This window comes from Trichomycterus rosablanca, chromosome 9 (assembly GCF_030014385.1).
Source record: "Trichomycterus rosablanca isolate fTriRos1 chromosome 9, fTriRos1.hap1, whole genome shotgun sequence".
NCBI classification, from domain to species: domain Eukaryota; kingdom Metazoa; phylum Chordata; class Actinopteri; order Siluriformes; family Trichomycteridae; genus Trichomycterus; species Trichomycterus rosablanca.
In genome coordinates, this window is record NC_085996.1 from 17,877,295 (window position 1) to 17,902,813 (window position 25,519).

At 38.8% G+C, this 25,519-nt stretch overlaps 1 protein-coding gene across 3 annotated transcripts in view; it reads right to left on the reverse strand.

Moving 5' to 3' along the window:
• aig1 (androgen-induced 1 (H. sapiens)) overlaps positions 1 to 25,519 on the reverse strand; it is a 39,161-nt gene that overhangs the window by 11,497 nt on the left and 2,145 nt on the right. The window contains exons 2-4 of one of the 3 annotated variants that reach the window (XM_063001204.1): positions 18,557 to 18,712; positions 10,987 to 11,088; positions 5,749 to 5,914 (exon numbers count right to left, since the gene is read on the reverse strand). In XM_063001204.1, coding sequence (XP_062857274.1) covers positions 5,870 to 5,914; positions 10,987 to 11,088; positions 18,557 to 18,712 — 303 coding nt within the window. In that variant the 3' untranslated portion in view covers positions 5,749 to 5,869. Of the gene's footprint in view, positions 1 to 5,748; positions 5,915 to 10,986; positions 11,089 to 18,556; positions 18,713 to 24,728; positions 24,824 to 25,519 lie in introns of those variants that run through there. The other 2 variants (XM_063001207.1, XM_063001205.1) reach the window with 2 other exon arrangements.

Consider the following 25,519-nt stretch of genomic DNA (forward strand, 5'->3'; position numbering starts at 1 on the left):
AAAACAATAAATACACCCATAAATACAGTGAGTACACCCCTCACATTTCTGCAGATATTTAAGTATATCTTTTCATGGGACAACACTGACAAAATGACACTTTGACACAATGAAAAGTAGTCTGTGTGCAGCTTATATAACAGTGTAAATGTATTCTTCCCTCAAAATAACTCAATATACAGCCATTAATGTCTAAACCACCGGCAACAGAAGTGAGTACACCCTTTAGTGAAAGTTCCTGAAGTGTCAATATTTTGTGTGGCCACCATTATTTCCCAGAACTGCCTTAACTCTCCTGGGCATGGAGTTTACCAGAGCTTCACAGGTTGCCACTGGAATGCTTTTCCACTCCTCCATGACGACATCACGGAGCTGGCGGATATTCGAGACTTTGCACTCCTCCACCTTCCGCTTGAGGATGCCCCAAAGATGTTCTATTGGGTTTAGGTCTGGAGACATGCTTGGCCAGTCCATCACCTTTACCCTCAGCCTCTTCAATAAAGCAGTGGTCGTCTTAGAGGTGTGTTTGGGGTCATTATCATGCTGGAACACTGCCCTGCGTGTACTCACTTTTGTTGCCGGTGGTTTAGACATTAATAACTGTATATTGAGTTATTTTGAGGGAAGAATAAATTTACACTGTTATATAAGCTGCACACAGACTACTTTTCATTGTGTCAAAGTGTCATTTTGTCAGTGTTGTCCCATGAAAAGATATACGTAAATATCTGCAGAAATGTGAGGGGTGTACTCACTTTTGTGATACACTGTATTAGAGGGGATTGGCATATTTCTCCTTCTACAGTACATACATACAATCATGTGAAAAAGTTAGGACACTCCATGAGAACCTTTGTCTTTTTGAACATATTTTAACGTATAAACATTTGAGCTTCATTTGAACAGTATTGAGAGATGGAGCTTATATAACTAAACAAATAAAACTGAAAAAATTACCTTTAAACTCAAGTTGTAAAATGTAATGAACATAAATGGAAATTTAGAAAAATGGAAAAAAAAAGTTTAGGACAACCTATGCCCTATCTACAGTATATATATAAATAAAACTTGAATGAAACCAGGGCAGGCCCTAGGACCCCCGATTTTCTCACTGGAGTTCGGAAATAAACGCGCTTACATACAGGGCGATATGTATGAAACAGAAGGAAACTGCTGCTGTTGTGGGAATAAGAAAACGTCTGGTTATTATTTTAAGTAGTATTTGAGTTGTGTGCGCAGACATATCAGCATAACAACCTGTTTACTATTCCAATGTTTAAGTAGCGCAGTGGGCAGCGTGTCCAGAACCGGGGCTGCATGTCAGTGTGAAGATGGATTATGTAAAAATGTTGTTTGCACTATTGAGAAAAAACACAACACACAACACACACTAACACACCACCACCATGTCATTGTCACTGCAGTGCTGAGAATGATCCACCACGTAAATAATACCTGCTCTGTAGTGGACCTGGGAGAGTCCTCACCATTGAAGAACAGCATATATACAGGGGTTGGACAAAATAACTGAAACACCTGGTTTTAGACCACAATAATTTATTAGTATGGTGTAGGGCCTCCTTTTGCGGCCAATACAGCGTCAATTCGTCTTGGAAATGACATATACAAGTCCTGCACAGTGGTCAGAGGGATTTTAAGCCATTCTTCTTGCAGGATAGTGGCCAGGTCACTACGTGATGCTGGTGGAGGAAAACGTTTCCTGACTCGCTTCTCCAAAACACCCCAAAGTGGCTCAATAATATTTAGATCTGGTGACTGTGCAGGCCATGGGAGATGTTCAACTTCACTTTCATGTTCATCAAACCAATCTTTCACCAGTCTTGCTGTGTGTATTGGTGCATTGTCATCCTGATACACGGCACCGCCATTGGATGCACATGGTCCTCCAGAATGGTTCGGTAGTCCTTGGCAGTGACGCGCCCATCTAGCACAAGTATTGGGCCAAGGGAATGCCATGATATGGCAGCCCAAACCATCACTGATCCACCCCCATGCTTCACTCTGGGCATGCAACAGTCTGGGTGGTACGCTTCTTTGGGGCTTCTCCACACCGTAACTCTCCCGGATGTGGGGAAAACAGTAAAGGTGGACTCATCAGAGAACAATCCATGTTTCACATTGTCCACAGCCCAAGATTTGCGCTCCTTGCACCATTGAAACCGACGTTTGGCATTGGCACGAGTGACCAAAGGTTTGGCTATAGCAGCCCGGCCGTGTATATTGACCCTGTGGAGCTCCCGACGGACAGTTCTGGTGGAAACAGGAGAGTTGAGGTGCACATTTAATTCTGCCGTGATTTGGGCAGCCGTGGTTTTATGTTTTTTGGATACAATCCGGGTTAGCACCCGAACATCCCTTTCAGACAGCTTCCTCTTGCGTCCACAGTTATTCCTGTTGGATGTGGTTTGTCCTTCTTGGTGGTATGCTGACATTACCCTGGATACCGTGGCTCTTGATACATCACAAAGACTTGCTGTCTTGGTCACAGATGCGCCAGCATATACGGTATATACAGTGTATCACAAAAGTGAGTACACCCCTCACATTTCTGCAGATATTTAAGTATATCTTTTCATGGGACAACACTGACAAAATGACACTTTGACACAATGAAAAGTAGTCTGTGTGCAGCTTATATAACAGTGTCAATTTATTCTTCCCTCAAAATAACTCAATATACAGCCATTAATGTCTAAACCACCGGCAACAAAAGTGAGTACACCCCTTAGTGAAAGTTCCTGAAGTGTCAATATTTTGTGTGGCCACCATTATTTCCCAGAACTGCCTTAACTCTCCTGGGCATGGAGTTTACCAGAGCTTCACAGGTTGCCACTGGAATGCTTTTTCACTCCTCCATGACGACATCACGGAGCTGGCGGATATTCGAGACTTTGCGCTCCTCCACCTTCCGCTTGAGGATGCCCCAAAGATGTTCTATTGGGTTTAGGTCTGGAGACATGCTTGGCCAGTCCATCACCTTTACCCTCAGCCTCTTCAATAAAGCAGTGGTCGTCTTAGAGGTGTGTTTGGGGTCATTATCATGCTGGAACACTGCCCTGCGACCCAGTTTCCGGAGGGAGGGGATCATGCTCTGCTTCAGTATTTCACAGTACATATTGGAGTTCATGTGTCCCTCAATGAAATGTAACTCCCCAACACCTGCTGCACTCATGCAGCCCCAGACCATGGCATTCCCACCACCATGCTTGACTGTAGGTATGACACACTTATCTTTGTACTCCTCACCTGATTGCCGCCACACATGCTTGAGACCATCTGAACCAAACAAATTAATCTTGGTCTCATCAGACCATATGACATGGTTCCAGTAATCCATGTCCTTTGTTGACATGTCTTCAGCAAACTGTTTGCAGGCTTTCTTGTGTAGAGACTTCAGAAGAGGCTTCCTTCTGGGGTGACAGCCATGCAGACCAATTTGATGTAGTGTGCGGCGTATGGTCTGAGCACTGACAGGCTGACCCCCCACCTTTTCAATCTCTGCAGCAATGCTGACAGCACTCCTGCGCCTATCTTTCAAAGACAGCAGTTGGATGTGACGCTGAGCACGTGCACTCAGCTTCTTTGGACGACCAACGCGAGGTCTGTTCTGAGTGGACCCTGCTCTTTTAAAACGCTGGATGATCTTGGCCACTGTGCTGCAGCTCAGTTTCAGGGTGTTGGCAATCTTCTTGTAGCCTTGGCCATCTTCATGTAGCGCAACAATTCGTCTTTTAAGATCCTCAGAGAGTTCTTTGCCATGAGGTGCCATGTTTTAACTTTCAGTGACCAGTATGAGAGAGTGTGAGAGCTGTACTACTAAATTGAACACACCTGCTCCCTATGCACACCTGAGACCTAGTAACACTAACAAATCACATGACATTTTGGAGGGAAAATGACAAGCAGTGCTCAATTTGGACATTTAGGGGTGTAGTCTCTTAGGGGTGTACTCACTTTTGTTGCCGGTGGTTTAGACATTAATGGCTGTATATTGAGTTATTTTGAGGAAAGAATAAATTTACACTGTTATACAAGCTGCACACAGACTACTTTTCATTGTGTCAAAGTGTCATTTTGTCAGTGTTGTCCCATGAAAAGATATACTTAAATATCTGCAGAAATGTGAGGGGTGTACTCACTTTTGTGATACACTGTATATATATGGTGTATATCTATGGTGTAGATTGAACTCCTCCAGTGTTGTAGCGAACATCTAAAAAACAGTGGGAGTGGCAGTGATCAATTTCAGTGCCAAAGCCAGATCCTATCCTGATGTTCTTCAGGTGCAAAATCTCATTAGGAGAATTGTGACTGGTCCCGCAGGTCTACGTTTGTTGACTTGCATCAGACACCTTTAATATGTTTGTATGTTAATGCTTTTTCAACTAAATTCTGTTTTGGGGCAAATGCATAAGTCTACTATGCCAAACTGATTTACATTACAGTGCATTACGTTACAATTTTACAAATCTCCTTTGCACTGTGTATTATGCTACAATTGTGTTATAATAAAACAGATGTTTTCACATGCTTAATTAAATTTGAGGTTTACAGAGGCTAGGAACTTTATGTGTAGGAGCAAATAATGTCATAGGTCCACCAAGTAATAGATAAAAATTCTACTGTTAAGTCACTGTGTCAAGCTTTCTAAATATTTACTTAGTTATAGGATGAGGTTACTAGGCCAGCTATGAGTCCATTTTAATGATGGGATTTGAACAGAGCAACTCAATCATGAATTCAGAATGAGACTGTACACTGCCAAACCCCAAATGGTAGTGAAATATTAGCATCACAAAAATATTAACCAGCAATTATTGATCATTTTAAGTAATCTCCTAGCACTTACATAAAACCAAAGGAAATAGCTTAACTGACAGCACTTAAAACAAGGAAAGAATTATTTTACTAAAAATAGAACTTTTTTTGCTTGTTTAAGCGTTGTTTTTTCCATTCTCTTCACCAGCTCTGTCTCCCTCTATCCAGTAGAGCACAGTTGGCTAACTAAATGTACTTCCTGATTGTACATGTACATCAGAAGTGAAGTCTATGGTTTCTTCTGGAAAATGCCTTTTTCAGATTTCTAGTAATGTCATGTATGCAAACATTTTACATGCAAAATGCAATTAAATTTATTGTAAGTTAACAATTTCACATTCCAAAGTTCTGGTGCAAATAAAACTTATGCTGCAGACAGAAGTACAAAATAATGAAAGCAATAACTGTAAGCAATATAACATAATATAAATTTAATGTCAAAACCCATTTCATATAAAGTAATCATGCTTTTCATCAAGGAGTATGAGCTTGTGTGGCCTAATGGTAAGAGCCACGCTGCTAGTAACAGCAGTGCCTGAGTTCCAAGGGTTTGAATCCTGGACTGGGGTCACAAATACAGAAGGTGCATGGTGTAACATGAACCTAGCCATCAGGGGGACACATATCAGTGCACCTTTAGTGTCGGTACCATGCCAGTATAAACAGGAGGGTTTGGCCAGGAAGGGGATCCAGCATAAAAACTGTGCCAAATCAAATATGCAGAAAACTAATCTGCTGTGGCGACCCCTAATGGGAGCAGCCAAAAGGAATAATTTGTTCATAAACATTATAAGAAGGTTTGATTTGGACTGCAGCCGAGTTCAAGTGATAGGTTTCAAATTTTTATATGTTTTTTTTTTTTTTTGGCTAGTTATAACTTTTAGTTCAATTAAATTTTGTGTGTGTATCATTCAAATTATCCTTCAGGCCACCCAAGGAGGATGGGGTCCCTGCTAAGTCTGGTTCCTCTCAAGGTTTCTTCCTGTAATTTTAGAGGAGTTTTTCCTTGCCGCTGTAGCCCTCGGCTTGCTCAGCAGGGGTTTTTGGTCTGTCGGTCCTGAATTCTGTAAAGTTGCTTTGAGACAATGTCTATTGTAAAAAAAATTGCAATACAAATAAATTTGACTTGACTTGAAATATCAATTTAATAAATGTTTTAAATAAACACATCAAATAAATCAGCTTTTCAAGATCTTAAGGGTGTAGCAAACACTCCTGAAGTGGCTTTAAATGTACATTATTCTATCAATTAATTTATTGGACTCACAGTCACAGTTCCACCTGATGCTCCAGTTCTAACTCTAACACTTTAAATTCACATTCTGTGAGTTTTATAGAACATATGCCAGGTTGAAGGGCTTCAACTGTTGAAAGTGATAAGTAGGCTTAATTACTTTTATACTTTTACTTTTTAAAGTAGGTTGCATTTAATAATTACTGCAAATAAATGTCAGTTTGAATGTGTGCATTAAACACTTAAAATTAAACTATAAGGAAACAATCGATTTTTCGTTTGTTAAAAATGCTGACTAACAAACATTTTTAAAGTGCTCATGGTCATGTGATCATATTTGTTACACTATAAACTTTGAGCCTTTGAGAGCTTTGTGTAACCCACAAGCCATCTTCCGGATTAAACAAAGGGTAAGAACTATACCCTTGTTAACTTTCTTGGTAAAACACACATTAAATCCACAAGCCTGCCAGTCAAGTAAGGCCTGAAGATTTTAATTGGGTCTCTATAGGTACATTCACAAACGTGCAATCTAATATGTTTAAACTAATCTTATCTATATGCTAACTGCTCAACCAAGCAGCATGTTAAAACTAAATTCTTAACAAAAGAATAAAGAAAAAGAACTCAGTATAAAGCAGGAGTGAATATAATAAGGGAGATGCAGCAGTGTCACTTCACTGACTGATGACGCTTGCATCCAGAATGGATTCTTTCGTGAGGTCCACGTATAAAAGTTGTATACAGACCCGTTTCCTCATAATAGCAAATGCCTACATGCCTACATAAGCACAGGTCAAAAATATAGACTGGATCGAGTCCAGAAACTTTCTCAACTGAAGCAAATCAGACTTCTTACTTTCTTAATCGCTTATCCAATTAGGGTCATGTGGGGGAGGGGGGTGCTGAAGCCTATCCCAGCTTTTCAATGGCCGCAAGGCACACAGTAACACCTTGGACGGGGCACCAGAATTTTTAAAACATGTGCTATTGCTAACTGAATAGCTTTCTAAAATATGTAGTCATGTTACTGTAGTATTATGTTGCTGTCAAACTTAAATAGAGTCTTGGAAGTTGAATTAATGGTGATCGCTTGGTGGCCAATGTTTTTCAGATAATACATTTACAGTACTTTGTGCAGTAAAAAAGCTAAACTCTACCTTGGTCAGTTTAATGGGTTTGATGAACTGGTTACAAATGCTAATACAATTGCCTAAATCAAGTCTGAAAATGGTTGATTGTATGAACGAGTAGAGGAGTGTACGCTACTGAAAGCCTGAAAGAAGCCCATGAATAGTTGATGGTAAAGGAGGCTGGGAGGGCTGCTCTGGCAGAAAGACTACTGTGGTATATCACGTTTGTCTACCCTATTTCTAGTTCACTGCCCAACAAAGGCCCAGTGTAGATATAGGGGTTGTTTACTTTAGGTAATCAGTTATAATGGCCCCTGTACACAATGCGATTCATTCCAGGAGCTTGTGTCATTTAAAGCTCCCCTGAACTGACCTTCTGAATTAAATATGAGCACGGCCTGCAATGCCTAAGAGCAGAATGCTAGAGAGCCTCAACTGGCACATTCAAACTTTCCAGATGTGCCAGAAACTAAACCTGTTACAACTTTAGTTTGGCCTCACTGTTTAGGTTTGATGTTTTGATGTGTGTTGTAAGTTGTACTGTAAAAGGTCTGAAGGCTGCAATATGTACTTTTAGACGTGTCTGAGGACTACTCAAAATTTGGTTTCATTTTTATGTGTTACCCTGTGGTGGGTCTGGTTTCCCCAGAATTACCGGGTGCAATGCAGTAACACATTATACATATGACAAACGGACAAGACACCAATTAGTTACAAGGTCTCTGCCATCTCCACCTCAGACATAGCAAATCATGCCTGCATGAAGACGCCTGTCCAGTAGATAGCACCGCTGGGAATTCAAACCTTGGATCCTTGCGGTAGTGTGTTAGTGTAATTTTAAAACACCAGCTATAAATAACCTACCACTTTTTTTCTCAAACAACACAGAACAACTTTGTTGTTACAATACTGTTTTCCGTTTGAAACAGCACTGAGTTGTTTCTTTTAAATATGTTTATAATATGATGCCTACCATAAAACATTCATTACCTACATTAGGATTATAGTACTTATTGGCAAGTAAACAGTAGTTATGACATAACAGAAGCAACATGACCTTATGTCAGTTCCAAAAGCTTCAAAATTTGCTACTGATAAAATTAATGTTCCATCTGATAGAGGCCTTTTAAACACTGATGCCCTGTCAGTGCCACATTAATTATGCTCTGTTTGCCAAACACACAGCACATGGCATAAAATGTTTGAAACTGTCCGAGGTATGTAAGAAAATGCTATCAATGCTAACAGTAGTAGATGTTAGCTCTGATAGCAGTTTTTTGTGCTGTTTTGCTATTTGATGTCTCTTAATGTCCCTTGAACCAGGAACATTTCAGAACATTGCTGGATAGTCCTTCTCAACAACATACATTAAAACATGTTTACATTCCATACATTCCAATATTTGTGTTTGAAAAATATTTGTGTGTGTTTAATCACAGTCACAAGCATCCGCCAAACAGTAACAGAACCCAGTCAGTATTTCCTCCTGTAAGTAGAGGGAAAGCACAGGACTGTTGCCATGGAAGCATAAATAAACAAACAAGATAGCATGGAATGCAGCACAGGTGGAGTAATGCTCTCCTAGCTTTCAACAGCTAAACTGGCTGAGCTGGAACCTTCGCATTTCCAGAACTGTTTTCAGCAGTAGGATGCTTTATTTGCTTTTAAGAACCTTTTTTCTATTCTTAATTTCTATGTTAGGCCATCTAGTGGAGCACACCCAGTATTTTTTTTCTGATAGTGACAAATGGTAAAGTCATTTTAAATGCAAATGTTTTATGCATTGAACATAATTTCAGTTATACATTTTATATTAAATAATTAAAGCATATTTTCTTATTAAGGACACACAAGTCTGTAAGTCAGGGATAAGAATAAAACTGATTTTTCGACTGAATTTTATATCCCCTTTTATGTAATCAGTCATTCTTCAACAACCGCTTAATTTTGATCATGGTCATGGTTTGTGCCTGAGGGATTTGTCATTCCATGGTTCATGTTGGCTTTAATTTTGACCTTATACACATTTTGTAATACATGATGGAGTGCATATGTAAAGTTTAAATTGGAAGCTTTTGACTAAAAATAATTTTGATTATTTTTTAGCCTTTTTAAACTGCCTCTGTGTAAACTATATATATATATATGTACAGTGGGGTCAAAAAGTATTTAGTCAGCCACTGATTGTGCAGGTTCTCCTACTTAGAAAGATGAGAGAGGTCTGTAATTTTCATCATAGGTACACTTCAACTATGAGAGACAAAATGAGAAAAAAAAATCCAGGAAATCACATTGTAGGATTTTTAAATAATTTATTTGTAAATTATGGTGGAAAATAAGTATTTGATCAATAACAAACAAGCAAGATTTCTGGCTCTCACAGACCTGTAACTTATTCTTTAAGAAGCTTTTCTGTCCTCTACTCGTTACCTGTATTAATGGCACCTGTTTGACCTCGTTATCTGTATAAAAGACACCTGTCCACAGCCTCAAACAGTCAGACTCCAAACTCAACCATGGACAAGACCAAAGAGCTGTCGAAGGACACCAGGAAGAAAATTGTAGACCTGCACCAGGCTGGGAAGAGTGAATCTACAATAGGCAAGCAGGTTGGTGTGAATAAATCAACTGTGGGAGCAATTGTAAGAAAATGGAAGACATACAAGACCATTGATAATCTCCCTTGGGGTCAAGATCTCATCCCGTGGGGTCAAAATAATCATGAGAACGGTGAGCAAAAATCCCAGAACTACACAGAGGGACCTGATGAATGACCTGCAGAGAGCTGGGACCAAAGTAACAAAGGCTACCATCAGTAACACACTACGCCGAGAGGGACTCAAATCCTGCAGTGCCAGGCGTGTTCCCCTGCTTAAGCCAGTACATGTCCAGGCCTGTCTGAAGTTTGCCAGAGAGCATATGGATGATCCAGAAGAGGATTGGGAGAATATAATGTGGTCTGATGAAACCAAAATGGAACTTTTTGGTAAAAACTCAACTCGTCGTGTTTGGAGGAAGAAGAATGCTGAGTTGCATCCCAAGAACACCATACCTACTACGAAGCATGGGGGTGGAAACATCATGCTTTGGGGCTGTTTTTCTGCAAAGGGGACAGGACGACTGATCCGTGTTAAGGGAAGAATGAACGGGGCCATGTATCGTGAGATTTTAAACCAAAACCTCCTTCCATCAGTGAGAGCATTGAAGATGGAACGTGGCTGGGTCTTCCAGCATGACAATGATCCCAAACACACCGCTCGGGCAACGAAGGAGTGGCTCCGTAAAAAGCATTTCAAGGTCCTGGAGTGGCCTAGCCAGTCTCCAGACCTCAACCCCATAGAAAATTTGTGGAGGGAGTTGAAAGTCCGTGTTGCCCAGCAACAGCCCCAAAACATCACTGCTCTAGAGGAGATCTGCATGGAGGAATGGGCCAAAATACCAGCTACAGTGTGTGCAAACCTGGTGAAGACTTCCAGGAAACGTTTGACCTCTGTCATTGCCAACAAAGGTTATGTTACAAAGTACTGAGTTGAACTTTTGTTATTGACCAAATACTTATTTTCCACCATAATTTACAAAAAAATTCTTTAAAAATCCTACAATGTGATTTCCTGGATTTTTTTTTCTCATTTTGTCTCTCATAGTTGAAGTGTACCTATGATGAAAATTACAGACCTCTCTCATCTTTCTAAGTAGGAGAACTTGCACAATCAGTGGCTGACTAAATACTTTTTAACCCCACTGTATGTATGTACTGTTGCAAAGCAATCACATACTAACCATTCCATGGTTCAGCCACTGAGGTATAACATTGTCCAAGAGTCTTGGATACACCAGGTCTCTATCATAAAGGTACAGGGTCCAGAACATAGTCACCACAAACTGCAAAACAAAGAAATTCACAGAACAGTATTAGTTTTATTATTATTATTATTTTGTATAACCTTACTTATAGACAGTCCAGGTCAGTTACTGGTAGCAGGGATTTTAAAGTCTATTATAATTATAAAAAGAAATTATAATAATAGAAATAAAAAATTCTGAATTTAAAGAATTTAAGATTACTGGTTTTAAATGTTGGTGCCTCAAACCTAATGAATCTGAAGTATGATTTTTAGCTCCACATCCACCTAAGGGTCCTCCACCTTGCGTTTACAAACAATGATGGGCCAGGCAGTTTTCTTTAGGAGATTGCTTTTTGCTTTCACCATCTACTGTTCATAATACAGGGTGGGGCATAAAGATCTCCCACACTTGGAGTGGGCACCGTATGGGCTGTAGTGGCAGTAGAGAGGCGGGACAGGTTTCATTCGGTAGGCTAGGCTCTACCATTTTGTTGAAATGTTGGAGAACTTTCTGCGCCCGAAACTGGATGACTTGGATACAGAACATGTATGGTTTCAGCAGGATGGGGCCACAGCTCACACAGCACGACATTCGCTTGGAGTGTTGAGGGAAATGTTTCCTGGGCATTTGATCTCTTTAAGGGGAGACGTGGGGTGGCCGGCAAGGTCACCAGATTTAAGCCCTTGTGACTTTTTCCTTTGGGGATACCTAAAGGAAAAGGTTTTCCGACATCGTCCTCGAACTCTTGAGGATTTGAAGGAAAGGATCCGAGAGGAAATCGACGCAATACCACCTGAGATGACACGGAGAGTCTTGGAGAACTTCCGGGAACGACTCCATCAATGTATTGCCAACAACGGCCGCCACTTGTCTGATATAATTTTTAAAACCCATTAAAACAAAACTGTTTTTTATGTACTTTTCAGAAATATAAGCATTTTTTTTCTATATAGTTGGGTTCTTTTGGTAGATTCATTCAAAATGTGGGAGATCTTTATGCCCCACCCTGTATTATAAAAAAGGAAATCTAGAGAGTTTATGTTGGGGAAAGCCAGAAACCACTGTTTAATGTGCGTGACCTTTAAGCTCTCGAGTCAACAATGCATGAGAATTTATAATGCTACTGTGAAAAATAAATATACCCACATGGGCTCAGGAGTTCTTTAGAAAACTGTTGTCACTTAACAGAGTTTGCATCTATAAATGCAACCTGAAATTCTACTACACAAACAGAAAGCCTTTCATCAATTTTGGGCAGAAATACCTTAGAGCTCTCTTAGATAGTCTGAAAGACATTGAAATGGGTGCTGTGGTCAGATGAGTATAGCCACGATTTATCTTGATTTCGGGAAATAGATGTCAAATTCTCTTTGCCAAAGAAAAAAAAGACTGTTATCCATATAAGAGACCTAAATATGGGGATTCACAGATGCTCATCATCTAGTCTGACAGAGCTTAGAAGAACCGGATAAACTGCCAAAACACAAGTGTAAAAAAGCTTGTAGAGATATATCCAAAAAGACGTCTGGATACTTCTCAGTTTTTGATTTCTAATGAATTTTAGAATTTTTTTTTTAAATCCACTACAAAATAAAGTCCAGAAGTATGAATACTTTCTAAATCCAAAATCACCAGCTGTAGTTATAAATACTAATGAGGATTTATAAGGTCATGTCACAACAATAAATGGGAATAATCTATGTATGCCTTTTTCTGACCCAGCACACTTTCTAAAAACCTTTAAAAAATTATGAAAGCACACCTCACTTTTCCACTTTTTTGGAAATTCATGTGCTGGCTTGTTTTTGGAAGATGGATTACACCCCAAATTCTACCAACCTCTTGCTCCACACCATGCCACCTTTGGTGACATAAAATGAATAAAAAAAAACAACTGGCAAGAACCTTAAGTGTTTGAAGTCCTCAGTGCTAGAAAAGTGTTTCCACAAGCCATAAAAGTCCAGCTCTCCTTCCTCTGTCATGCCTTTGATCCACGCAGTCTTGACTGCTCCCAAACCATTTGCATTAATAGACCTCTTTTAAAAACTCTAAAAGATCCTGTTTTCATTGGTCATTTTAAATAATTCTGTCAGAACCCAGTTTCCAGTACTGCTCTGGTAACAGACAAATAAACATGACCGTGTTGAAAGGACAGGTTTGGTGAAAGAAGGTCATTGATGTGGTCTACTCAAGCATGGCTGACTTCCTGTGGAGATGTAGACTACCCAGTCAGGAGGTTTATTTTGCCTTTGCCTTCTCATCATCCTCAACACATTATTTATGCCACCATGACCTTTTGCACAAACCACATGCAGGGCAATGAGGTTTTCTTTCTCACCCAGTCAGGCCAAACCCATCTGCAGCCACAGGAGGGAACAACCATCCTGAGTGTTTTCAATAGCTGCTATAGAATGACCCCATTGTGGGGACAGTTTTTTTCAATAATGCTTTAACAACAAGTGTACATCAGGATATGTCAGTATTCAGACACCTACTTATCCAACAAAGGAAACTAGAGAAACATTTACTTCATAATAACATCACTCACAGAAGAAATAGAAGATGAAACTTTTGCCAAAACCCTTCAAACTTGTTAGAAAATTAGTATTCTTTAACTGTGCATCATTGAACACCACTGACATCTCTATTCCATGTTGCCATTTTTACCAGGCTGTACACAAAGTTCAGTCAGTAATGGCTTATTAACAAATGAAAAGAGATGTCCATATCATTTAAGATCCACTATATGTAACATTTACAATGCTTTAAAAACATTGAATTCTCCAAACCCAGATCGTTTGAGACCCACAATATGTAACATTTACAATGCCTTAAATGACATTAAATTCGCCAAACCATTCGTCACATTATTAACTTTCACAAACTGGGGTTCCTATAAATTTGCCTAAGCATTTTCTTAATCAGACACTAATTTTCTCGATGAAAAAACAGAAGAATGGAAAACTCTTATTCTCTCTCTCAGAAATCCCTGAGGTTCTCAGATGCTTAATGAAGTTCAAATTAGTAATGGACTGGCAATCGGTCAGAGGTGTTTCATGCCTTGAATCAGAACCACTGCGACTCTGACCAGGATAAAGCTGTGAACAATGAATGAATGAGTGAATTAAAGAATACAGTGGACCCTTGACTTACGAATTTAATTGGTTCCGACGGGCTGTTTTTAAGTCAAAATGTTCATTAGTTAAACCTATTTTTCCCATAAGAAATCATGTAAATAGAATTAATCCGTGCCAGACCTCCCAAACCACCCCCTTACCTAACCTTTCTAATATATTAAATGGTCTTTTTTTGTTATAAACACAAGTATATTTGCCCTTAAATCTTAAATTATAGAAAATACATTCCTGTAATAAACAATAATAAACAACAATACTCAGTAGTACTGTACTGTACATAAACACACATCACATTTCAGTACAGTACGTGTGCTGTACCATACACCATAATATATTGTATCTACCAGAAACAACAATAGCTCTCATATTTCACTATTATTTCCTTCTTTATTTCAATAGCATTGTATTTTGTAGGTGTAATTTCATGAAAGAAAACCTCCTTCTTCTCTCTTACTCAATGTCCCCTCTGTCTGATACACAGTGACAGCTACTGGCAGGAGTAATTATACAACAACAAAAAACTGCGCTTTCTCTGCACCTTCTCTGGGGACATTTTAATAGAATTTTACAAAATATAAAGAAAACACCGGAAAGACACTGTCCGCTGTCCAAATGTTCGCTCACTGTATATATATATATATATATATATATATATATATATATAGAGAGAGAGAGAGAGAGAGAGAGAGAGAGAGAGAGAGAGAGAGAGAGAGAGAGACGGTCGGAGTCAACTTGTTCGTGACATCACATGTTTCACGAATTTCGGTTCGTAATCCGAAATACGTTTGTACGTTAAGTTGAAAAAGATCGTTCATAACCCAAAATGTTCGAATGGTAAACCGTTCGTAACTCAAGGGTCTACTGTACATGTAAAAGGCCTCTTGGCAATTTTGACATTAAAGAAATTAGAATTGGAATTAGACATTACAATTCAATATTACTCCACTTCTAGTTTAGGGAACCCTTTTATCATTTTATCAGGCCCTACATGTGGTTAATGCTTGAAATAGTGATGTGACAAAAAATCTTTAAGCAGGGTTTAAACCTAAAATCATTTTGAGGGGGTGATTGGTTTAAAAAAAAATGGTAATAAATGATATCATGAAATAATTGCCCAATAGATCATGAACATTTTGTTTAAAAGTATTTTTTAATTTCCCCACATTACACACAAAAAAATAAGTAAAAATAAAACAGAGAAAAAAAACACCTCTTCTGAAACAGTGATGACAAAACATCTACTCAGTACTACTCACATTTAACTAACACCAGTTTGCCATGTTGCAATCAAAATATCTATAGTAATAGTTAAAGGACAAAACACATTATGAACTGATTGGTGTCTAAAAAAACTAAAAAAAACTTCTAGATATAACACAGAGCTTCTACACAGACAGATCTCTTAAATGCTAATAGAGTCAATAGATCTTAATCATAAATGATTTTTGGACTTGAGTCTGCACTCTTTAGAATCTGTAATTAGTAGGCAACATTCCTATCACATGTATATAAGCTACAGTAGACAATGTTGTAAAAAGTAATTGTAAAAATAACTGTTAGTGCTTATTTTTCTAAATAAAGATTTTAGATCATTAAACAAAACAAAACCTGCAACTTTTCAGTTTCTTTGAATTGGTATCATTTTCACATCCCTGTAAGATTTTAATCCAGTCTCCTCTGCAGATCTGTTGTAAATCATACATACTGCTAGATGTTGAAGCATGAACTGCTTATTACAAAACTTGCCACAACATCTCGATTGGGTTCAATTCAGGACTAGGCAACTCCAACAAGTTGTTGTCCAAAACATGTTTTTGTTTATTTTGTATCCATTAAAATGTGAACTTGAACACATTATGTCAGCTCATTACCTAATTAGCATCCCTGCAGCTGCTTTAGATTTAATTCATGTTTTTATTTTCAGCATGCAGAGGATTAACATTATACTGTACATTCTACAAGCACAGTTTTAAACCCAGCCCAACAGCTTAGCCCCTTAATACACCACATGGCAATAAAACATTTTACCTAGCCACAAAGTATAACATCTGCAGGTTATATTTAAATATTTCCACAAATTTATCTGATGGCTATCATGGATACAGAATGAATAAAAGCAAAAGGAAAGTATGTGCAGTTTCCTTTTGCCCAGAGCATGGGCCCTTAATTCTTGCTAATACTCTGGAGCTGTGTTATTCCATCTGGCATAGATAGATGGTCTATGCATTTGCAAAGCAAATTCCCTTTATATTGAAGACAATGTGCATTGCTGTCCCTTTTTACTTTATGCAAAGTCACATGTGAGCATGAAGTCCACATAGCGGAATAGGCAAACCAAATATACTCAGTGTTTGCTCTCATGACAAAAGTGGGATTTAAAATTCTACTAAACTAAAATTCTACTAAACTAGACATTTTACTTTTAAAGTTAACAAGCTTTAGTTGAATTAAAATAATCCCAGGACCATTTGCTGTCTATTTACATCTGATCAAACCACCTCATACATTTTCCATTTCTTCATTTTTCCATTCAATACAATTAAACCTTCATCTTAAGAAACAACAACCAAACATGTGATCTGGTTTTGGTGAGTAAATCAAGTGTGAACTCCAAATAAACATCTTACTTTAGCTCTCTAAACAGCTGTCTAAAATAAACTTAGTTTATACATTAACATTAACGGCATTTAGCAATTTTATCCACAGCGACTTACAATTATGACTGAATACAATTTGAACAATTGTGTGGTAAAGGCCTTGCTCAGGGGTCCAACAGTGGCAACCTGATGGCAGTGAGGCTTCAACCAGAAAACTTTTGATTACTCATCCAGTACTGAAATAAATCTTTTTATCAGATTTTGAAGGTTTTTATGGTCTTCCAGTCCCTTTTTGTCCTTGACCTATGATTACTCACAATTCTTTATATATAGTCAATATATCATTACTCACTACAGACTTTATTGAAGACTAGACTGAATAACAACTCTATTATTATTTATTTAATTTATTAATTTATTAATTTATTTATTTATTTATTTATTTATTTATTGCCAGTTATAACTTTTAGTTCATTTAATTCTGTGTTTGTATGATTTGTGTAAATCCTATTTATTTCAAGTATCCTCCAGACCACCCAAGAAGGATGGGCCCTGCTGAGTCTGGTTTCTCTCAAGGTTTCTTCCTGTAATTTTCAGGGAGTTTTTCCTTGCCACAGTCGCCCTCGGCTTGCTCAACAGGGGTTTTTGTATCTGTTGGTCCTGGATTTTGTAAAGTTGCTTTGAGACAATGTCTATTGTAAAAAGCACTATATAAATAAATTTGACTTGACTTGACATTAGAGTCATAGAGTCAATATACCATTGCCAGAACAACAAATCTAAATGGTGGCCCATAACATTTTTACAGTACAGTATATCAGGTCTAAAACTGGGGGAAAAAGCATTAAGAATAACAAGAGAACAAACAATTCAAATAAAAGTGTGAGGAAACAGCTATACAAATAGGTATTTATCTGAAAATGCTTATCTACATTTAGGGCATTAATAAAAAAAAAGATTAACATCTTGTGGTTACCAAGTCTCCAAAACTATCATCAGAAGCCACCTTCATGCCAACAGATTATTTATAAGGCTTGTCAGAAAAAAAAACTTTTCCTGTAAATATATATAAAATGAAAAAAATAATCTGTGATTTGTTATTTAATACAATATAAACACAATGAGAATTCAATGCCTGCAACACACTCCAAAATAGTTGGGACAGTGTTGTACCCTTATGTTTCATCACATTACTTAGTAATGAGACTGTAATTGTTTGGGAACTGAGGACACTAATTGTTTAAGTTTTGCAAGTGGACTTGTCAATTCTTCCTTGTCCTCCTCAACCGTCCATGGTTGCTGTTGTCTCTTCACTTTTCATCATACATTTTCGATAGGAAACAGATCTGGACTGCAGGCAGGCAGGTCAAGCACACATTTACAGGTCAAGGATTATTTTTTTCTCTTTTTTCCATGTAAGATTAAGATAATTTACCAATAATTTACATGTAAATTAAAACCTTTTAGTAATTTTACCAGGGGTGCCAATAATTGTGGAGGGGACTGTAAAACAATATGCAATGGAAATTTTCATTTTGTCATTATTAGTGATTAAAAGTAGATTGATAGGTTAATTACAATTAAAACACAATAGAGTGTCTGTGATAAAGGTATACAATGTCTGAATCCACTGTACTCTTGACATACGTGAGCCATTAGCTGCCCAATATCAGTTGCATAAAACATTTGTACTTATTTTTATTAATTCAGCAAAGCTATATGTAGGCTAAATACAATAAACCAAAATTAATAAATCAAAGGAACACTAACCACTCCCACAGGGAAAGCCAGAACAGCCATCATCCAGTCCCGTAGACCAATCAGCTTCCGGAGCTGCCGTTCCTGCTCCACACTGACTGTGCCCTTCATCAAAAGGCTGGAGATGTCTGTTAGTACACACACACCAAAGAACACAGCTTGGATGACCTGAAAAGAAAAAAGACCACGAAATACCAGTTTGTACAATGCTTTAATCCACCAGTAATGTGACATATCACCTGTATTAAAAATTATTAAAAAACTGAAATCTTTTAGAGGTGGAAAACCAAAATAAACTTAATAGTGAGGTTGCACACTTTTAAACTCACACTTAGTTGAAGCACTTAGTTTTTTGACAGCATTCAGTCTGTTTAGGTAGGAGTTTATCAGCACAGCACATCCTGACTTCGAACTTTTTGCCTACTCTTCTTTGCAAAAGTTCTTCAAATCTGTCAGATTGTGAGAGCATTGTCTGTGTATACCCACAGGTCACCCCACAGATTTTTAATTGGATTCATGACTGGGCTCTGGCTGGGCCATTGCAAAACTTAGATAAACTTCAGGTGAAGCCATTCTTTTGCTGATGTGGAGGTATGCTTTGGGTCACTGTAGTGCTAAACATTTCTCTACATTTTCAGATTTTTAGGCCTGAAAGTTATGTGCTGAAATTAATATCTTATAATATAAGCTTACCAATCAGTTTTAGACATTAAGCTATGCATGGATTTTAGGTGACCTGATTAAACACAAAAATTCAACAAACAGATTTCCTGACTCTTTGTCCTGGCGTTAATCCCGCAGTGCAGGGTCCGCTCTTGTGCACAGTCTTCTCCATTTGGCGCGATCTAGGATGTCTTCTGGGGCCGCGTTGACAATCTTTATGTCTATATTGATACGGTCCAGCCACCGCATCTTTGGTCGGCGCCCTTGAGGGTTCAGTTTCAGGGCTCTTTGGGCCACTGAATCTGCCTTGCTCCACGTGACGTTTCCATACCAGCGCAGCCTCGCCTCTCTCATCTTTTCTTGGATAGGGGCAATGCTCAGACGGCAATGCTCAGACGTTTCCGGACGTCCTCGTTGGTAATGCCCTCGTTGGTAATGCCCCAGACTCCACCTGAGCATCCGCATCTCCATGACATGGAGTGCTTGCTTGTGTTTTACAGATGCCGGCCAGCACTCGGTGCCATTGAGGGCCACTGGGCGGACGGCGGTCTTGTATATTTTGGCCTTGAGATGGTCAGGCATATGGCGGTCGCAAAGCACACCTGTGACTTGGCGCCACCAACAAACAGATTTCCTGACATGAACATAAATTCTCCAGCAGTTTGTCTGTGAAATAATGATTTGCTTATTATATCAGTATACTAACAGAAATACAAAATACATAAATTACATAAACATATATGTTATAAAACAAAATTTACAAATGTATTTCATTCTGTTAGAAGTATTGTTACTAAAAATACTATTATGTGCAGAAAAGCATGTTTTCTTTTTGTCAGCTTGGGTTTCTTTGAATACGCTAGATTCCCTTCACCTCTCAAAGGCATGTTGGTAAACTGGCAATATAAATTGCCTCTAGGTGTGAATTAGGGAGTAACATATGCGCCATTTTACTGTACATAAATAAAATCAAATTATGTTTTCATACCACACTTCCTCACTAAAGTTAGCATAAGCAGTTCGATGTGCACTTTTGAGTTTGCCAGCAGTGGTAAAAGATTAGATTTGAGGTACACATCCATACACACATACATACATACACACTGGACATGCATGAGAAGTCACGTTATGTGATAGCTCAGCTCATTGCCTCACTCCTTAAGTGTGTGATGGTGAGAATGGAAACCTTAATCAGAACACATTAAATAATGAATGAACATCTCAATGATATCGTAAACAGCTAAAATCACAGAAGTCACTTACAGAAGCCAAGTGTATGGTAAGTAGGAGGGTGAATATAAGGTAAGCATTAAAACAGTGTTAGATAGATAGATAGATAGATAGATAGATAGATAGATAGATAGATAGATAGATAGATAGATAGATAGATAGATAGATAGATAGATAGATAGATACTTTATTAATCCCAAAGGAAATTTGGAAAGAAAACTTATGAATTATAAAATGATCAGGATAGATTTACCTTGTTTGTCCTGGGAAAGAAATGCCACTGATAAGTAAGTTATAGCATTCAAATGATGACTCTCCGATTACTACACTACCATAACTATCTATTATTATAAACATAAAGGTCTAATAATAGTGCAGAATCATCTCACTGTTAAAACATACTTTAAAAGTAGGTGGACAAACTCCATAAGAAACAACGGCACAGCCAGTGAAAAGAAGTTTTGGCGCTTCTCATGTGAATGCACCCTAATTCAGAGTGGTGTCCACATACTTTTGGCCATATAGTGTATATGTCAACCAAAAAAAACAAAACAAATGTGAATTGTTTTTACAGCTAAATGTCCAATACTGCTAAGCTAACATACATTAATACATTTAGTTATACACAAAAAAGAAGATATTACGATTTTGAATATATATAAATGAATAAATGGCTTACATTTAATTTTGAAATAGTCTTGGAGCATTTTGTCTTAAAGAAAAAAAAATTCCCATTTGTTAGGCAATACACACATTTTTTCTTTAAATAATTCGTATGCAGTCACTAGTGGTATGGCATGTGTTGGCTGCCTTGGTTTTCCCCCTCACTAACTGGTCCACTTTCTTGTTGCCTGCTATTCCTACAGTGTCCCAGGATTGATCAGAATCTGAGTTTTTTCTAGAATGTCAATTATAGTTGGGTGTCAGAGTGTGTGGGCTTCCATTGTTTGCAGACAGGACTTAGTATCAGTACATATGAGAAGATATACTTTATTTGTCACATATACATATACAGGAGTACAGTACAATGAAATTCTTTCTTCGCATATCCCAGCTTGTTAGGAAGCTGGGGTCAGAGCGCAGGGTCAGCCACCTTACGGCGCCCCTGGAGCAGACAGGGTTAAGGGTCTTGCTCAAGGACCCAGCAGTGGCTGCTTAGCAGCGAGGGCGTTATACTGCTGTGTAGAGTAAATGAATTCCAGAGTCATTAGTAGGGCATATGCCTCAGCCGTAAAGATTAAGCTTTGTTGCGGCAGGTTTACTTTATTTGTATACTGGCCGGGTAGTATTGCTGCTGTTGGTCTGTTGTTTTTAAGCCATCTGTATATATGTGCGAGTATGCTGGAATTTCTCTCTGATTCTTGGAATACTTGAAAGTACATATTTGAATATGCAGTTGGTTTCTTGCTGTGGGCTCTGAGCATGACTGCATACATGGGCCAGTTTCAAGTGTCTGTGTTTGAGTGAGGGTTCTTGAGCCTTCACATATTGGCTTTGAATGAGGGATGTCAAAAACGCTTCTAGCGCCATTAGATGCCCTAATATAGTCTTATCAGTGTTCAGTGGATACGAATGAGTTTGAAGAAATCTGCACCCCACTTGAAGCTGGCCAGAATCTTTGCTATAGTTTCTTTCTGTTGCAGTCATTTTTGATGTATTGATGTGTGGGAAAGTCTAGGAATTTGGCCATTTTAACCACTTTTATGGGATTTTCATCAAGGAGGAGTTCTGGGTCGAGGTGTAGTGCTTGGTTTTGACAGAAGTGAATACACAGTGTTTTGTTTTACATAAAGTGAAAACCGTTGCTGACTGTAATCATGTATTTTCCCTGATATCCGATGCATAGGTCACCAACATAAAAGCAAAATAATGTGTCTGGTGGTATTTCTTTTGTAACACTGTTTATTTTAAGTTTGAAGAGGGTCCTGAGATTGTACATTTCTCACTCCTTCTGACACGTGCTGCAGCGAACCGCTTCTTTTCCACCCGCACAAGGCGAGCTCATATGGAGAGCTGTTTCTTGCATGAGGATCTCTGTTATTCCCCATCACTATGCAGACCTAATGCAGGTCCTAACTGCTGCAGTTATGAGAAATTACTTCCAGCATCACAACCTTCGGATATATCCGTGAGATTAAGATCTCTGGTGTGCTAGCATGTTTTACCGCTGCACCACCCAAGAACAATTGGTTCAATCAAGGTTTTTATAGTCTTTCCTTAATTTTGCAATGGGGATGACAGTTGCCTCTTTCTATGCAGGTGTAATTTTCCCTTAGTGTCTTATCTAGTTGAAGGTTTTCAGAAGCAGGGCCATTGAGTCTGGTGGTAAGTGCTTCAACATTTGATAATGGATGTCATCTGGGCCAGCTGCTGTGTTATGGGTTTTTTTGTAATAAGAGTTGTAACTCTTCTAGTGTGAAGTCTTGATTATGTGTCTCTGTGTTGTCGGAGAAGAAATCAATTCTATTTTCCTCCATTCGTGCTTGGATTATAAATCCTGGACTGGAGTTGCTGTCAAGTGAGGCTTTTTTAAGTTTAGAATCTGCTAGATTCCAGACTTTTGTAGATGGAGTGTTTGCTGTGATATCACTAATGAATGATTTTAGTGCTGCACTGATTATATAAAAAGTACATGTAGTTTGGTGGCTGCCAGGTCAATAAAATGCTAGGGCTTGGACATGGATGAAAATAACTGGGAGTGAATGGGACAAAAAGGGTATAAAAACAGCTGTGGCAGTTGAAAGAGTGTGCATATCCAAAAGCTGTATACAAGCCATGTTGTCATCAACAAGATGGAAATTTTAGAGTTGGAATCGTGTCAATATCCCAAAAACTGTGGGAAAAAAGCTGGATTAAAAAACAGGCTGAATAATAATAAGAAGAAGAAGACTATTGAATAACGATTTCGTGATTGCCTACTGGAATTTCTACACATTTTCTTCCTAAAAAATGCAAGTGTGATTGCCTCTCAGCAGTAGTAGAGTATGTGGGGGAGGGTTAAATATTTTTTGTGAGAGATGTGGGTATGCAAGCATGTAGTTGGTGGGATGCAAATACTTTTGCTCAGATATGTGATCTGTGTGTGCAAACCCATATTTAGTGGTGGTGCTAACGCTTTTGCTCAGACAGGTGTTTATTATACAGACAATTAGATGTATATCAAAAATAAACTGTGAAATATAAAAACTTTAGATGTAAGATAAAAAGTGATATATAAAAAAAGTTTTAAAAAATACAAAATTTACATTGCACATGGCATTTGTAACAGTAAATATGAGTCCAGATTATTTATTATTGTAAATGATCATGTCTGGAGCTCTGGTTGGGGCAGTGCTGCTTGTAGAGTCTGACAGTGGCAAGGAGCTGCAGTATCTCTTCTTTGAACACTGCAGGTGAAGGAGCCTGTTACTGAGGAACTTTCCACAACTGTGACTGTCTCATGCAGTGAGTAAGAATGACAGCTTGGCCATCATCCCTCTTTCCCCAACTGCTTCCACCGAGTTTAGTACACAACCCAGGACAGAACTCGTCTTTCTGATCCGTTTGTTCAACTTCTTCCTGTCTGCTGTCATTATTTCACTACCCCAGCAGACAACTCCATAAAAATGGCTGAAGCCACCACAGAGTCGTAGTAGGGATTAAGATGTTCTTGTATTTCGAAGGACCAAACACTCCTCAATAGATGCATTTTGCTCTGGCTGTTATTATACAGTGCCTGTGTGTTATCAGTCCAGTTTATTATTTAGAATTACACCCAGGTACTTGTAAGTGCTGACAATATCCATTCCCTGGATGTTCACCAGTTTTGGTGGAGTGAACTTAGTGAACTTAACCTGAAAAAGTCTGCCACCATCTCCTTGGTTTTACCTTTATCTATCTGGAGGCTGTCATCACCATGCAAGATGTAGCCGTGAAGTAGGTGGCAGTGGCTGCGTTACTGGTGAAGTCGGCAGCGTAAAAGGTGAAGATAAATTAGACCAGGATTATCCCCTGTGCTCCAGGAAATTGTGTCTGACACAAAGCCCTTAAGCCACACATACTGTGGTCTGTTTGTGAGGTAGTCCATAGTCCATCTGGCGAGATGGTGGTCCACCCCTGCACTCTAGATCTTGCTTCTCAGAATAGTAGGCCTGATGGTGTTAAAGGCACTAGATAGATCAAAGAACATATTCCTCACAGTGCTTTCTGTCTTTTCAAGATGAGAGAAGGATCTTTAAAGCCTTTAAGAGGACTGGCACTCTCACCTGTTTTAAGTTTAGGTGGAAGATGTCCTGCACTATCCCACACAGCTGGTCTGCACAATGCCTCAAAAGCCCAGGGTAGACATCGTCCAAACTTGCAGCCTTCCTTACTTACATCTTACTGAGTTTCTTCCTCACTTGTTCTCTGGTAAGGAACAAAGGAGAACAGGACTGAGTTCTGGGTGACAAGAGCAGAGATTTAAAGCACTGAGCTGTGGTGGTTGATGGGTGCAGTGAGGGTGGACAAGGGGGCATCAATGACAAGCAGGTGAGCACAGAAGAAACAGCAGAAGGGGAAGCTCCTGCTGGGTATGGTGTTCTCCACACATAAATTCATATAGTTCGTAATGCAGTTTGTAAGGTTGTCGACATCCTCATCATGTGACTTCCAGTCTGTTGTTTCAAAGCAGTCTCTCAGAGACTCATAAGCCTCATCAGACCAGCTCGGCCTTATGCTAACAGCTAAGAGTTCAATGTCCAAACTTGTTCAATAGTGATGTGTCCTGGGTTACAAACACAATCAGTCTCCCTCCTTTTCTCTTAACACTTTCTTTTGTCATGTCTGTACATCAAATTTGGAAGCCGTCCAGTACGATGTTAGCACTGTAACGTCTGTAATGTCTCTGTAAACAGCATTAGGCTAGACTCACAGAATTCTCACCGGTGCCACCGGAGTCAATGCCACCAACTCATCCATTTTATTGGGTAGTGATCCTTTATTCCCCATGATGACTTATAAAAGGACAGGTTTATTGCACCTCTTACAAGCGCGACGCTCAGCACAGGCACGTTACTCAGTTTCTGTCTCTTTAGTTCTCATGGAATATTAGTAAACTCCTTC